The sequence below is a fragment of the Acanthisitta chloris genome, unplaced genomic scaffold (assembly GCF_000695815.1).
Source record: "Acanthisitta chloris isolate BGI_N310 unplaced genomic scaffold, ASM69581v1 scaffold650, whole genome shotgun sequence".
NCBI classification, from domain to species: domain Eukaryota; kingdom Metazoa; phylum Chordata; class Aves; order Passeriformes; family Acanthisittidae; genus Acanthisitta; species Acanthisitta chloris.
The window spans coordinates 213,296-230,665 of record NW_008649756.1 but is presented as its reverse complement, the minus strand read 5'-3'; the positions used below and the strand labels follow the sequence as shown (position 1 = coordinate 230,665).

Here is a 17,370-nt window from a genome sequence, read left to right as displayed (position 1 = left end):
AAATTTATGTCAATAGAATAGTATTTCCAATGGTATACTAGGATTCCTTTAGTGCATATTACAGATTTGAGAATTTCAAGCTGGTTTTTGTGTAGCAGTAGTAATTTTTGTGAATTGTGGCAAACTGTCTACCTTCAATTTAATTGTTTTCAATACTTCTTGGTTAGGCTAGTATAAAGATTGATATTTCTATATAAGCAAATGCAATTCTACAAGAATTGTACAAGTGATACAGTTAGGAGATGTTCTCTAAAATGAAAGGATTTTTTGCAACTTTGCTATCACAAATTCCAAATAAAGTAGCAAGACTCTGTTGCTCTTTTCATCTATCCAGAAAACCCAAGAATTAAGGTGAGACTATGATCAATTAGAATAGTAAGTGATACGCTCCCCAAAAGCTGTCCAAGGTGCCAAATGATGTCATGGCCTCAAACAGCTGTAATTGTTTACATTAAGGGCCCATCCTTAGTGTCCTCAGATAAAGCCTGAGTCAGTTTTGAATTTCCATTATTATTTTTGTTTTAAGAAAGAGATATGAGTTTGGCTGTGTGTTATTATTATCCTAAATTCAAAACAGAGCACTGCACCAGCCACTAGGAAGAAAATTAACTCTGTCCCAGGCTAAACCAGGACAGGAAGTTAGAAATTTCAAATTAATATGTCTGTTCTATCAGTTTAATTTTCAAATACATATTCTGAATTGCTAATGTGTGTCCAGAAACTCATATGCAGTGTTGTGCTGAGACACAGAGCAAGTGTGGAGGAGGAGAAAGTTCTTACCTCTGCAGAGAATGAGTTGCAGAAATTTTTTATGTAACAGCATGTTGCCTACACGAAGTCTATAGTTTGTTATTTATTTTCTTTATCTCCTTTTTTACTCCCCAGCTGAAAGTTAATGCTTTTTTAAAGCCTTTAGCTAAGAAGAGATTTGGTCTAGAAACCTTGGAAAGTGTTCCTGCAGAAGGGTATGGCAGGAGTACCTGGAACCCTCTGTCCTGGCAGCTGTGGCCCTCACAGTTGACAGTACTAGTATCTCAGGCTTGGCCTGATGTTTCACAGGGACATTCTCTTCACATTTGTGGATATAACATACATTTAAGTGCTTGACATGAAGTGAAAACATTTTTGAAACAATTACATTTCAGAATATTTCTTCCCCTGGTGGTTTTGAAGCAATAGGTGGATATATGTTTTCAAACTTCCCTCACCCACTGTTGTCTTCGAGGTTTTTTAGCTTGAGCAGGACTTCATGGCACTTTCTGTCTCTAAGATGACATGTAAATTATCTTCAAAATTATTAAGAAACCAGAGTAACTCTAAAGAACGTGATATGACAGATCCAAATGGATGACAATTCTTTCTCTCATTTACTGTATTTAATTTAATGCATCAGCTGAAGAAGGTGCATTGTTAAATTTGGTCTTCCAAAAAATCCAGCACAAAAAGCTGCTGTATCATTTTAGTAATCAAGGGAAGATATAAGCTATTCACTTTAATTTGAAGGTACTTAAGAGATCATAATCAAGCAATTAAAGAAATTGTCAAGAAAAGACCTAGAAGGTTTCACAGGACTGTTTTTTACTGTACTTGTGATATGGAAAAAGCAGTGGGGTTTGGTAGCTCTCAGAAGAAAATTTCATAGATGAATGATAGCTAGAAGACACTGAGGTCTTTGATGGATCTGATCTTCATAAGGTGGCAGCATGATGGCAAGTATTCACCAGTATAGGAAACGTTTCATTTGAATTAATCATGTATGTAACTTGTTTCTATATCAATGATTTTATAAACACCCCACTGCAAACAGCTCAGTGAAGATTTATGGTTCGTTTCTGGAGCAACCCAGTAAAAGTAAACAAAATGTCAGGGTGACAACTACCAAGTTATTTTGATAACAACCAAATAGACCTAGAAGAGTTTTAAGGAGAGAAGTCTGAAAATTTTAAGATGATTGGATTATACTTTTTTTTTTCTTTTAGCTAGAACATCGTGTACATATTTGAGAACAGATACTTCTGTTTTAAAAGCATGCATGAATTGAAAGCACCAGCCTTACTTGGAAGCTCTCCAGTTAGACTTTCTTTTCTTGTGGGAATGAAACAAACTTCAGTCCTAGGCTTCAAACTTTGTGATATCAAAACATGAACTGATGAGGTCGAAAAGGTGGTCACAGATCTCTGACAAAGAAAAGCAAATCACAGCATGTAACATATCTCTCTCCTTTTATTCTTGAGCAACCTTCATGAAAATGAACCTAAAAATTTCCATAATCTTCTGTAATCAGTCATGTGGCACTCAATTTTTTTAAACCACTGCATGAAATCTTGTTCACATTCAAATTTTCTTAATTTTACAATTTGCATACGTGATGGTACTACAATGGTGGTGTGGCTCTTCAGCACTGCACTTTGAATGCAGGACAGTCCCAAGTCACATTGTACTTAGAAACTATCAGCAGAACAAATTGTTCGAGATGATCAGGCATGACTCTTGTTTTAGCTGTACTGTGTTTTATCTTTAAACAATAAGTATTTCATGTGCTGTATTATTTAAAGTTAAAAAAATCTGATGAAACTGTTGCACAAAAAAATGATGAAGCCTTGTTCTGAGTAGCTGTTTTGCTTTCCAGCACGAGCTATAATTATGCTAATTGCAATGATAAATGTACCTTTTACATGTGGTTTCTAGTGAGTATATCCCACACACTTTTTAAGGGAAAACAAATCCCATTTTTAAGCACCTAAAAGCAAATACTCATTTCACATTTTCTCTTGTTTCCCCTTATTATGGATCTATGGAAATTTATGATGAAGTTAAGCAAGTTAAACATTTGATATTATACTTTCTGTGAATTCCTACAATTTAATTTAATTCATTCTATTTCTTTATTTCTCAAATCAGCATCAAACCTGCCTTCAGTGAAATAAAACATACTGATTTTTTGAAAAATTTGGATTTAGCAACCATAGTGACTCTAGTTTGGATTAGGGTTATGGTTTATTTAGATAATGAAGGACCAAAGGCAGGCACCTTTATGAAAAAAGGACTTTTGCCTGGCTTCTCTAATTCCAATTCATACTTGTCCTTTCTGTGAGAATGTAGCATTATCTGGTAAATACAAAATCTTGAGACAATAAATAACAAAACTAATGGTAAAACGTTTGGGCATTTTGGAAAGCAGGAGCAACATACTGTTTCTTCTGTCACAAGAATGCTGTTGTGATGGTTTGGTGCCAGCTTGGGATGGAAGTCACTGCCCTGTCACTTCCCCAGGTCAGCAGACTTTTGCTGGAGCACTCATTCTTGGTCCTGGGGATTTTTTTGGGTTGTGTTTTTTTTTTCCCTTCTTCTTATTAAGACTATGACAAGGCACTTGGTGAACATCCAAGCATTTTGAGAAAGTGACATTTGCATAATTAGCTACATTTTGTGCAAAAATTTATTGCTTATCTGTTTTCTATGTTTTCTTAAATTATCAATGCCAATTCCCAATTCAACTTCTACAATTATTTCCTTACTGTTTTTCATACCCTAAGAGTTTGCTTTTCCATGGTATGGTCTTGCTTCATTGTCACTCTCCTAAAGGGAGAGATTCTGGGCTAGATAAGCAGTTCTATTTTAAGGGCTGAATTTAATGATGTCAGAGGAATTTTCTTAGCATGATTCCTCTGCTGATCCATCTTTTCTTCCCACTCGGCTGTCTGTCTTATTCTTTATCTGTGAGTTTCTTTCTCAAGTGACAAGGATGATTCACATTCCTCGTATCATACAACAACAGAAAAAGCTTAGTCACAATCCTTAACCTGTGAAAAATGCCTCCCTCCTCCACTTATTTAGCTCTAAAATAACCAGGAAGATTTTGATTATTTCTTCTGTGTCCTATGCAGATAAGGAGGAGGAGTATGGGGGAAGAGAAATCTTCACTAGGCTAAGGCAGAGGTCGATAAATTTTGTCCTCTTAGGGAGTTGTGGTTTTTTTTTCAAAGCACTGAAAGTGCTTGAAAGTAGGTGTTTGTAATAGAAGTATTGCCTCAGCCATAAATATAAATGTTTGTTTTAAACATAAGCGTGGAAACAGATGATCAATATTATTTATTATTGGTTTTAGGTTTTTTTACTGCTGTATCTGCTTTTCATTGTTGTGAAGTTTCCCATTGCTGGGAAAGTAATAACATAAATGTAGTGTCAGAAATATTAATCATGAGGTACATTTGAAGTATTTTTAATTCTGCTTTCCAACAGGTCAATATTAGCAAAATTGGGATCATTTAGCATGGTACTGGCACAAATATTTGTCATCATTACCAGTGATTCCAATCTTCTTAATGTAGATAGTAAAATATTTCATTGTTCCCAACTGAATAAGATATGCTTATGAGGTTTTTTTGCCAGTTGATTTATTCAGGGTCATATTTTTACGTGATATTTATATAAAGCATAATTACACATTGTGATGCAGCTTTTGATTCAGACCATCCGTGGGAAACCTATAGTTTAGCTAAACAAATTTTTCTGAGTTTTTCTTTGGCTTGCCACAAAATAGGAGGTAACTGCTGATCACGTTAATAGAAGAAGCTTGGGTGGGTTTTTTGTTTGTTTTATGAGGGTTTTTTGTTTGGTTTGGGGGTTTTTGTTTGTTTTTGTTTGTGTGTGGGGTTTTTTTTGTCACAGTGACCATCGTTATCTAAGAGTAGGTACCAGCAGTCATCAGTCATACCAATCTCCATGCCTGAATTTTTGCAGCACTTATTGTTTTGTAGTGAATTTCATGGAAAAAAATCAATCAAATAAATAGAGATTTACAAGTAAGGTATAAAGACAAGAATATGTATAGCCTATGTAATGTCTTGATAGATTCAACTTCCTGTTTGCTATTCTGTCATAACATAGTGCGTAAGCTACAGTGAGACAAGCCAAGAAGTTTTAGACATTTTAAATTTACCTTTTGTGTTGCTGTTATGTGACAGGAGCAGAGTGAAGGATTATTACCTCGATGCCACATATCAGTGCATTAGTTTCCTTTGCATCTTTAAATTCTAAGCAACTGGATGCTGTGGGTATGGTGCCAAGCTCTGAAAATGGCAGCCCAAGAGCACAGTAATTGCAGAAGGTGCTCATTAGCATTTTTTGGGGTTTTTTTTTTTTTTGGTAGAAGAATTCAAGGCTTCAAGACGTGGATTCTGTTACTTTGGAAAGGAGAATCTGTCCTTTTTTTGGTATCAAGCTTTTTGAAGGAAACTGATACTTCTGTAAGCAGGAACAACATGTAAAACTTCTTGGCTCATGCTCTATAGCTTTGTTTGTAGTCTTTACTGCTTACAGCATTTTCAAGTTCTCTGATGCTGCTGACGATTTCATTTCCCAGCGTTAGTGTTCCAAGTGTCAGTTTTGCCTGACTAATCTTGTCTCACGAGCCTTTTTAGCTCTGTTCCAGGGATACTTTGCAAGTTCTGCAGTGACTCAGCCTGTTTCCACACACTCCCTTTTCACCATTGCTTGGGGTTTTCTGGACTCTTTGGTAGCCTGACTTGGAGCTATGGCTATCCTAAGCTACCTGTGTAACCACAAGCAGAATTTAGGTGGGCTGAATTACTGATCAAAATGGCCCTTTTCTCTCCACTCACTATTTATTTTTCTTAGGCTAAATCAATCTGAGTTTGTTTTGTCATCAAGCGTATTGGGTCTAGTTGACATGGAGTTCATTTTACCTATAGCAGTCCTTACGGTGCTGTGCTTTGCATTGGTATCTAGAAAGGTGTCACTAACACCCCAGTGTTTTGGCTAGTGCTGAGCAGTGCTGGCTCTCCAACATTCCACCCCACCATCCCAAGGCTTGATGTGGGCAAGATCCTGGGAGAGAACACGACTGGGATAGCTGATCCAAACTGACTAAAGGGATATTCCATACCATATGATATCAGCTCAGATATAAAATCTAAGAAAAGGAAGAGGAGGTGGAGGCATTCCTTATTTACAACATTTGCCTTCCAGAGCAACCACTATGCGTGCTGAAGCCCTGCTTTCTGGGAAGTGGCCAGACATTACCTGATGATGGGGAGGAGTGAATAAAATCTTTAGGCTTTTTCTTTTACTTGTGTGCATGCATGACCTTTCACTTCTGGTTTAGTAAACTGCCTTATCTCAACCTACAAGTTGTTTTCCATCTTACTTTCTCTCCCCTGTGAGAGTGGGGAGCTTGGTGAGCACCTGGCATCTAGCCACGCTCAACCCACCACATCAAAAATTTTTTTAGCTTTTCATAAACTGTAGTTGATCATGCTGGTATTAAAAGAATGAGCCTTCTTATATTTTCCAACTGGCTGTTGCCTAGTATCAGAAAGAAGCTCTGGTTAGTCATTTCAAATTGTGGTCAGTGTGAAAAAATTTAGGCAGTGTATAATTGTGAGGGTCTCATCAAACATTTGTGGTGTTCTATTCTAGGCAGCTTGTAGGATTGCATCACTGTTGATTTGAGATAAATACCAACCTCCATCTACGTTAGTCTATAACAGATTAGAAAGATGCATATTAATAATTAAATCAATGTATGAGTAATTTTTACACTGCTATGGAAACATTTTGAGGATCATCTCCACTACAGAAATGGCTGTAGCGTCTTGCAGATATTTGTATATAGAGTCATAGTGAAACATCTGTTTCCACAAGTGTGGAACATCCTTGCCTCCTGTTACTTCCAGGTGCTTTTATTCTTTTCCCAGTTTCTTTCACTTCATTTCTAATTCTGCCATTATGGAGTTTATGTTCTCCTGAGTAAGGATTCAAAAGCTTTCAAGATCTGCATCTATTCCACATGCTTTCAGTAATTTTCATTCTGATTGATGGTCACTTAAATGGAAACCTTTGCTCTGCTTAAATGAATGAAGTCCTAAAGAATTTTATATAGGAAAAGCACATGTCTCTTCTGCACTCACAGTTTCCTTTTTAAAGAACTGGCTCCGTTTAAATACTTGTATTACCCTGCTGGTTTAAACACTTTCACCAGCCACTTGATAAAGGCATTGATGCCAGCAGCCTTGCATCTCTGATCTTGGCACAGGTAGTTTCGGACGGGGAACAGCGTAGGCCAGGGCCTAAATATACTTTTACTCAAAATGCATGGTAACCGATTTTTTTCAAGGCAATACATGTGGTCAGACCCAGATTTCCTGTTTGATTTCTCTTCTTAATGGATCAAACCCAAAATTTCATAATTGAACTTCTCCTGAATGAAAATTTTGACAGCTGCAATGTGGGTCTTGGGGAAGGGACTTGAAGATTCCATCACTGGAGGAACATTTGGGTTTTTAATATATAATTCTTTAGGGCTTCCATCACTGGTGGGTGCAATTTCCTGCTTGGTTTATTTTTGTGGTGGTGGAGGGTTTTAAATTAAAAGGGTTCAAATGAGGCAAGTGTATGATATTCTGTGTATAATTATATACTTCTGCTTATACATTTAATCTAAGTGTCATGATTTAGGAATTGAATTTTTTTTTACATTATTTAGTTTTCTAACAGTATAAATGCTAGAAATAAACTACTAAACTTCATGAAACTTAGAACATATTTGTGATACAGAAAAGAATGCCTTTGTATTTATATTTGCAAGTGTTTTAATGGAACTGTAGATGTCCTCTGTGTAACAAGCTGTTTTCTCCAACAGCTGTTTTAAGTTTAAAATGGTCATCGTTAGTGTGCTCCATTTTAATGAAGTGTGAGTACTCAGTGATTTAAAGGACATTGTTTTACTCCAGTGTACATATGAAACAGCCACTAAAAATTGTATTTGTAACTTTTAATGTTATCTTGTAGTATTTCCTTGGAAAACACTTGTGGAGAACAATGGGAGCATATTGTTTCTTTTACTGTAGACCTGCTTTCCCATGTTATAAATGTTCAGTGCCATGAAAGTAGTTGTGTAGTTTTTTTTAGAAACACATTCAGAGCAATATTGAGGGGTCCTACGTTCCATCTAGACTGTTTGCGCTGGTGTTTCCTGTGACTGGATCTGGGGCACAGAGGAAATATGAGGCTGAGCAGCTGACTGCAATTAGGTCATGATTTAGCATTATCATAAGTTATATGCATTGCATTTTTGAAGGATTTACTACTGATGTCTGGTTGCATATTGTTTCACTTAGTTTAATTTTGTGTTAATTTTTTGTTATGTTTTAAGTCCATCAAAATTATTTTCCCTTACAATACAGTTTTGTACTGTCATTTTCCCTATAGCACATGTCACTAATTCTGTTCTACTGATGTGGACACATCATGGGATTTTTCTAGAGTGTGAATCAGTTCCCGCGTTCTTGTGACACATTCTGTATTTTTAAATTGCTTTTGTGGGTGACTAGGCTTGTTTGAACAGCCATGTGCTAAATGCAATTGCTGTCAGGCTTTCTCAAGCATTAGTTTTCTTTATAATGACAATGTTACAAGAGCTTTGTCTGTACACACACAAAGCACTGAAATAACTGTCCTGTTTATGTACATGCTTTCACATGGTTGTCTTTCTCTGATGTCTCCCTGAAGCTCATAGCATTTTCCCTTTATGTTTATTTCATGTTCTGCTACTTCTCTCATTTGCACATTTTATTTGACAGTTTGTAGGTTGTAGTTTTTTTGAGTACTTTTTGGCATTTTAATCCTCTTTCTATTAAGAAAAGAAGGAAAAATAAGTATTTCCTGATTTTTGCTTATTTTCCTTTGTATTTGTTTCAAGATAACATTCTTTAAATCAAACAAAACAGCTCAGATCTCAGTACTCTTTTTATACTGCTTGCTCTAACAGTGTATTGAGCTTGAAAACTGTTTATATATCTTGAATGCTAAATTTTTTATCTCTAATTCCTGTTCTTATATTCTAAATTGCCTTTTCTTTGGCAATGACTTTTGGGTAATGCAATGACTCCAAATTAATCGCGTATTCCAGATGCAGAAATACTAGATTAGAGATGGGCAGTTTACATGAATTTTTCACAAGCAGAGTGAATTTGCCCCATATGCTTTCAATCTCAATTAATGGTCTTTAGTGTTTACCAGTTCTGAAGGCTTTTCAAGTCTTATTCTAAATCCCAAAGTCTTGGAGGATAAAATGAGAAGAATTTTGCATTAATATAGTTGATACTTCTGAATGGCATAGCTTGTAGAACTTTGATGGGTAAGTTCTTCTTTGAACACAAATGTATTTTTGTCCAGCCTGGTTTTATTTGAGGAACGTATTGTTCAACTTAGAAATTGCTCTGAAAATTGAAAATTAAAAACATAAAGCAAATAAAAGTAATGATAAAATATGTGGTTGTTACATCTTACTTGCATTATAATGCCATTCCTATATTTGTGCAAAAATCTGTAGGTCATATGGATTGAACTAGTCAGCATTGTGATTTCCAAGGAATCTTACTTGCAACATTACTAGAAACTCGGTATAATTTCAGTGGCAGATCTCATCTTGGATGTTGTATTTTGCCATAGAAGTCAAATTATTAACTCTCAAATTAATTTTAATACTTTAATGTGGAAAAATTAAAACTTTATTCTGGAAAAGGAATGAATAGTTTTGAAAACCAAAGATTCTCTTATCATGGTCCAACAGCTACTTACTAAGCAGTTTAGTTATGAAATGAGCCATTAAAATAGAAATGAATGTAGAGGTATGTACATACCCTGAAAGACAAGCTCCAAAATGGAAGGCAGTTTCATCGAACCAATTGGCTTTTCTAGCCTTTCCAGTATTTTTGTTTGATCTTTTCACTTTCCCTCCACTTGATTGGTTTGATGATTACCTATCAAACTTTTAAATGGAAAGTGCTTGAAATGTTTTTTTGCGACTCTGTTTTCCATGTAAGAGACAAACAGCAAACTTGCTTACATATTTTTTAATGGGCAAAAATAATATTGGTTAAAAATAATTGCTTTAATCCTTTTGAAAAAAAGTTTCAAAAAAGCCACTGTCTCATTTTTTTTCACAAAAGTGACTGAAATTTTTTTGAGCCAACCTTTCTGCTGTTCAGCTACAAGTGAGCATTTAATAAAATAGCTGCTAGACAGACAAATCAGTATGGCCACACTTTTTGTTGGTCACACTATTCCTCTCATCTTTTGTACAACAGACAACCAAATCTTTATGTTGGATATCAAATTTGTGCATAGTAGCACAGAATAATTTTGATAAAAATATCAGTGAAATATTGAACTTCTGTCCATGTTACTGACTTTGGTTGGGTACCTATGCCTGCTGCTGATACAGCTTCCCAGCACATATGAAATGTTGGTAGGACAGTATGTTCACAGCAGTTTTTTCTTTCTTCTACGATGTGATGAGCAGCAAACATTCAGCCTTCATCTTTGGTATAGTGGGCCTGAACTTACCAAATGTCTTGTTCTTTCCTTGTGCCTTTGGAAAAAGTGATGGTATTAACGGTAGTTTAAAGCTAAGTCTTCATATCTTGCTGTCAAGGCTGTGTCTGTGACAAGCTTCATGTCTTTGATTCTTTCTCAATAAAAATTGGTGTCATTCAGTCTTCCAGGGAGATTATTCAATGTGTTTCACTACATTTTGACTGCTGTGCAGTTTGTTGGAAGTCAAAATATACCTTATGTCCATCGAGCTGCTCTTTTTTTCAATAAACGTCAAAGCCAGAAACTCTTGGCAGTTTCTTAAAAGTGCTAAATTTATTATTTTTTGAAGCGTTTGCTTTGTTGCCACCTGTTCCTCTTATTTTATAATTTGTTTTTCCTTGACCAAGTAAAGTAACTCAAAGATCAACAAATGCTAATGCATAAAATATAAATAAGAACAATGAGTAAATAAAGAGGAGAAATAATTGTGTGTTGCCACCATAGCCATTCAGTTAAACTGATCTTCAGCACTGAAATGTAGTTGTGAGAGACATAAGATAGTGTGGTTGTTTCCAGTTCATTCAGTAATGGATCTGATGCTTCAGTCAAACAGAAGGTCAGTCTACTGTGGTAAAAGGAAGGGTATAAATACCATGTATAAAAAATTAAATTAGGAGTCCTGTATGATACATCTTGAAGAGTGTGGTGTGCATAGTATTACCTGAGTTGTTTTAGCAGAGAAATACGAACTTAGGCTCTTCAGTGCAGTCAGCTTCATCTCAGTCTAAGGAATATATAAATCTTCAGCAGCAGTTGAACAGTTGCTCGTGCTTTAACCAGCTCTATTCTTTCACAAGTGGTTAAACTGATTATTGATAATAGAAACTGTAATGAAAATATTGTGTACAATATGGCTGTAGTTTCTTGGGATAAAGGTGAATTTCATTAATTTTCCCCCAATCAAGTTTTATGCTGCTCAAGAGGAACAATTACTTGGGCACGATTTTTGAATTTTCAGAATGCTCAAATACTGTTGAATTAGCTTGGATGTCTTTGAGCACTTATCTGGCCTAGCAGATAAAGAATTCTGTCAGATAATATTTATGCAGTGTGGGACAAGCATTCTGCACGTTGATGGTCTTCATTGTTGTTGATTAATGTTTTCTGGTAAAATAGGGAGAATACTCTAGAAGCTCCCTTTGCATACCGTCTGTATAGAAAAGTGTGTAATTTGGAGGGGAAATGGGTGAATATGGAGAGATTAAACAATACATCAGTGTGTAGAGGGCAGCATGGCACACATTGAAGCTGCTTTTCTCTAGGGGCTGCCTTTTTTTCTGTCCAAGGAAGAAGGATTCAAGATTCTAGTGTACATATTTAATACCAAATAGGTGATGGTACGAAGTGCACAACTTTTTCTCATCTTTGTTTCTTTCTCTTTTTCTTCCTTTCTTTGTTTCTGTCTTTCTCAAAAGGCCCCATTTTATTAGAATATACCAGTATATCATTTCCTCTTTATTTTTCAGTCAGCACAAGGTGGTGGTCATCGAACGCTACTCTATGGGCATGCAATCTTGCTGCGCCATTCCTACAGCGGCATGGTATGTAACTGGACCTGTCAGCAGCAATGATTTCTTTTTTGTATGAAAGTTGTGTTTGAATGTGTGTAGATTATTTCCATTTACTGATATCTGGAGAACTGCTCACATCAAAGAGGCATTTTACTTGTGGTTACTGGAAACCTTTGTGAAAGGTAGGTTCTTGGAAATACGAAACCAAGCTGGTGGTATCTGGGTAAGTGCTAAAATTAAGTCTGGCTCCCATAGTGCTGACTCATCTGTTCATCAGTCTGAGGTGGTGAATTCTCTTTTTTTTTTTTCTTTCTCTTGGATATTCCATGTTGCACAAGCTGTGACTGAATCTACAGCTAACATCTTGCTGTCAACCTGAGCATATGTTGGAGAATGAGTGGAAAAGGAAATTCCTTCTTGCATGTATTTTGGACAGAAGTCTTAGTCTTCAGTTCCCTGATGAATTTTACAGGTTCTGAACTCCTTAACTATAAGTGAGGCTTGATGGGGCTGAAATCTGATGCAACTAACTCCTGTATTTCCACTCTCAATATTCCTGTTTTACTGGAAAGTTAACCTGGATAGACTGAGAGGTTACTTTAGAACATAAATCTTACTCAAGCCTCCTTGAGTACCATTCAGTTTATCAGGCATACATGTGCTTGATAAGTAACTCGTGAGAATAATCTAGGAATAGTTAATACTGCGTTAGTAGGTTGATGGCTTTTTATATTTCGATGGATCATCAGAAGTGAGCAGAACCAGTAATTTATGCTTTTTTTTTATAGTATCTATGCTGCCTCTCTACATCTCGATCTTCAATGGATAAGCTGGCATTTGATGTAGGATTGCAAGAGGACACAACAGGTAAACACTAGCTTAAAATACTATATAATGAAGAATATTTCAGTTTAAACATCAGAAGAGACCTATAAATACATAGAAATCCTGTAAAAAGTAAGATTATTTTAAGAACTAAAGAAACCAAATTTCATATATGTGTGTTTAATTATTCAGTATCTTATAGTTATATTTTCTAATTAAATTATGTAATTTTTTCTATGTGATATAAGCGTGTCTATTGATACTTAAATATAAATTTATATTAATGAATGTAAGTAAAGGAATTTTTCCAAGTTTTAATTCCTGTAGAAGCCTTCTGCTGCAAAATTTTTAAGCTTGTATTATTTTAAATAAAAATTCTATTAAAATTAAGAACTGCTAATGACTGTTTAGTTAGACATAAGTTTGCATGTTTCTTAAAGCCTTGCTCTAGATAGGAGTAGTGAGAGTAATAATGCAATGATTGAACAGTTCCAAGGTCAAAGGGTTCTTTTCTGAAAACCATGCTTTTTGTTGAAGAAGTATGTATGAAAGCAGGGTTTATTGTGGGAATAGAATTTGTGACTTTAATACTTAAAAATATTCTGGGGAATTATAGACACTAACAGTCAGTCGAAGTTGAAGAACATATTTGAATTTGGATTTATAACCTCTTTCAAATATTATTTTAAGAGGTATTGTAAATGCTTGTTTTCATTGCCTTTTGTGATGGGTTGCTCTATTTCTTTGTCCTAATTCTCAGCAGAATATTCCTTCACGTCTTTTCCAGAATCGATAATGAAGGTGGCAGGGAATCTTTTTAGCAAAAGCAGCCTGGACCAGGTTGCCTAGAGAAGACAGAGAGCCTCCTCCCTATTCAACTCTGGAATTGCTGTTCCAGAGGTCTTAGACTTGTGCTTATGTAAATTATTTCCAGCTGAGTTTCTGGCAAGGTGGTGCAGGAATGATACTACTTACTGAAACACGTAGATGTTTGGTTTAATCAGCTAAAAACTGGATCAGAACTTTAGGAGTGAGATACGTGTGAAAGCAATGTCAGTAACATTGGGCCTCTTTTATTTATTTCTTCGCTGTTACTCAATATTGATGTAGGTGAGGCATGCTGGTGGACCATACATCCTGCTTCCAAACAACGATCAGAAGGAGAAAAAGTGCGTGTTGGAGATGATCTTATTTTAGTCAGTGTCTCTTCAGAAAGATATTTGGTAAGTTATATAAAAATACCTGTATAGTGCTTCTTCTACAGGAAAAAACTGTTACTAGAAGTGTTCTAATAAAGTGTGTTTTACATTTCCACCTCCAAAAAGCAAAACATAAGATGTTTAAGCTGTTTTTAATAATATTTTGCAAAACAAGACACTAAAGGTCTGGAAAGTGTAAATTTGATCTATGGCTAATCTAATATGTGTTCATTTCAGTAACAGAATAGAAGTAGAAAAATTTACTGATGATGAAAAAAAGAAAGTACAGGAAAAAAAATCTATCCAAATTGCACAATTGAGATGTGTAGAGTCCCTGTGAGTGTTCGGAGGTTAACAATACTATCATATAAATTAAATCTTTGTACCAAAATTTAAGAGTGTTTAGCATAGGTACATTAGCATTTATGGAATTTAAAAGTCCATATTTTATTAAGACTATGCACAATGTAATATATAGAGCAGCTGACATAATAATGAAATATAATTAAAATACTTAATGATTAAATGATTGAAATGCTTCAAAAATTTCTGTGTGGCTACTGAGTGGATTAAATTGCTTCTTCATCAAAGTATCTTCCATTTGTTCTGTTATTAAATACTTCAACACTGTAAGATGAATTTCATTTGGTATTCTTGGTGTTGCAAGCACCTGAACGTTATTAACTTTATGGCAAAAATAAGATTGAAATAAGAAGAAAATGATTCTGCTGGCAGCTTCTGTAAAATCAGCCCCAGTGATTCAACAAAACAGCTTAAAAAAGAAATCTTTAAAGACTAAGTGTTTTGAGTTTGTGAAAAAACTGTTAGAGATCTAGGAGTGCCATAAAGTAATGAACTAAGCAGAGCCAAGGCCTATTCATAGGCCTTGAGGCCTCTGGGGTGGTTTGGCCTCCTTCATGCTGTGAAACTCTTTTATTCTTATCACAGTCTGCTGCTTCCTCATGGTGGGAAGTGGAGGGGCAGCTGCTCTCTCATGACTAGTGACAGGACCCAAGGGAATGGCCTGATGCTATGTCAGGGAAGGTTTAGGTTAGACATTAGGAACAGGTTCTTCACCCAAAGGGTGCTTGGGCACTGGAATGGGCTGCTCAGGGCAGTGGTCACAGCACCAAGCCTGACAGAGTTCAAGAGGCATTTTGACAATGCTCTCAGGCACATAGTGTGGTTCTCAGGGCTGCCCTGTGCCAGGCCAGGAGTTGGACTTGAAGATCCTTGTGGGTCCCTTCTGACTCAGGATATTCTATGATTCTGTGAGATCTGCATATAACATTGAAGTTTAATTGTTTTTGCTATGAGACATTATTTTTTATTTTTTACAGTATTTAGGATAAAAAGTGAATAGTTTAGTAAGACTTCAATTGTAAAATTGAAAATGTTCTCTCTTCATTTGGAAAATGAGAATATAATTAGTAGAATATAATTTTAAGTTCTAATTAGAAGTTCAGTAACTCATTTAATGAGTTATTTTTTGTCATTAGATATTCTGACAACTTTCTGATCGTCTGCATTTTAAAATTATTTAAATAACTACTTTTATGAAAATTGTAATTAGACTTAGTAAAAAAACAACTTATTGTGGACTGAATTAATGAGAAATCTAATTCATGAAGGGGTTTTATTCACAGACATTGGATTTCACTGAATTGTAGAACTGGGTTGCTGAAATTCAGTTTTGCTCCAGATTATGTCTCTGTGTAGTCATATGCCTGAACTTATACTTCCTGCCCTCTAATTGATGAATCAGCTCAGCCTTTTACATTATTTAGGGTTTGTGCCTCAACTGTTGACTCTCAAGGCTGTCATATATACTTTTGTACAGCAAGAGCATGATGACTGTATGCAGACACTGATTTTCCTCATCATGTGGTGTTAATGCACATACTGTGTCTTCAATGCAAAATATCAATATGCTAAAAATAAATTAAATTTTCAGGATGGAGGGGAATGATACTGTATTATAGTCTTTTTAGAGCTAGATTTTAATGAATAGTTATTAAACTTATGTCAGTTATAGAGCCCTGGTTTGTCATTAAGGAGGAGGATTCAGCAAATTAATTTTGGCTTTACATGCACTCACATTTTTATGAACAGATGTTTTTCAAGAATAAATTAGAAGCTGGTAAACTGTAGCTTTGCAATCATCAAAATATTTGTGGTTTTGCTACCTATTCAGTAGTTATGTTAGCTCTGTTAATTAAGCAGTGAAACTTCTATGAAAATTCACACAGTTGATAAAGTCTGAATTAGCCAGTTACCAACGAGTGAATATTTCTCATGCAAGCTATCTATCCATCTTAAACTGTTTGTCTTAATCCATTAGACCATTTACTAAAATAACTTCAAAAGATGCAAGTTTGAACAGTACATTGTTTTAATTTTGCATGCAGTGTCATGTTAGAGCTGCTATTGTTTACAATACTTAAAGGAATATTGCAACTGAGACCTTTTACAGTAGTTAGGATTATGGAGAGATGATTTTTTTGGGAATACGCTTGGATAGCAAGACAAAATATGCTATATTGAATCCAGCTGAGAAATGCTTTTTGTAAGGGTACTGAGTACTTCTTTAACAGAGAATAATGTTCTTCAGATGCTGAAGGTTAGCTTTATGTCCATTGTGTACTCTGCAGTTAAAACCTTAGGAAAAGTTAAGTTTTCTATCAAATGTTCTATGTAAATATGCTGTTAGGAATAGGTTTGGAATGTCACCTTTTCATATTACAATATTGTTCTATGTTTTCAAGTAACTTGCTAATTCCTTCCGAATGAATACAAATAGGTTAACCATCCTGGGGCAAAGATGTGCATGTAAAAATAACAGATGAATAGAGTTCATTCGCAGGGCATGGCTTTTTCAAAATGTAGTCAGCTCTTAGTTGAATTTGTATAATACAAAAGGAGAGCAAAACTATGTCAGCTTCATAAGTCAGTCTTCCAGTTGCCTGACTGTAGCTTAATTCATTTGCTTTCCCATCGACTTTATAACTTTATGATCTCAGTGTGGTCAGGAGATTAATGTTTAGACCTCATTTGGCTGGCAATCACTAGGAAGTATTAAGAAAATATTAGGACTTTCCTGTAGTGCTCCTTCCTTGTTTTCTACCAAAAAAAAAAATTCAAGACACTTGACTTTTTTAGCCCCAAAGAGTGATCTTTTTACTTGCAATGAGCAAGTGCTAAACAAATAGGAAGATATATGTTAAAATCATAAGCAGATGTCCAGAGAAGTGGATTTTGACTGTTGACTCAGAACGATGTCCCAGAGTAAGTGATTGACTTGCTCTGAGTCTCATTATCTCTGGATATACAATAGGATTTTGGATCCTTATTTTTCTGTGTAGAATTTCTGAGGAAAAGCTCTTACATAAGTGCTTGTGGCATTATGTAACGTGCGAGCTGCGCTATTGCCAGAT

General features: G+C 35.4%; 1 protein-coding gene across 1 annotated transcript in view; it reads left to right on the top strand.

Moving 5' to 3' along the window:
- RYR2 (ryanodine receptor 2 (cardiac)) overlaps window positions 1-17,370 on the top strand; it is a gene marked incomplete at its 5' end in the record, with an annotated part of 271,378 nt that overhangs the window by 41,417 nt on the left and 212,591 nt on the right. The window contains 4 exons of the mRNA XM_009069811.1: window positions 4,796-4,810; window positions 11,868-11,942; window positions 12,701-12,779; window positions 13,848-13,960. Of these exons, the coding sequence (XP_009068059.1) occupies window positions 4,796-4,810; window positions 11,868-11,942; window positions 12,701-12,779; window positions 13,848-13,960 (282 nt within the window). The remainder of the gene's footprint in view (window positions 1-4,795; window positions 4,811-11,867; window positions 11,943-12,700; window positions 12,780-13,847; window positions 13,961-17,370) is intronic.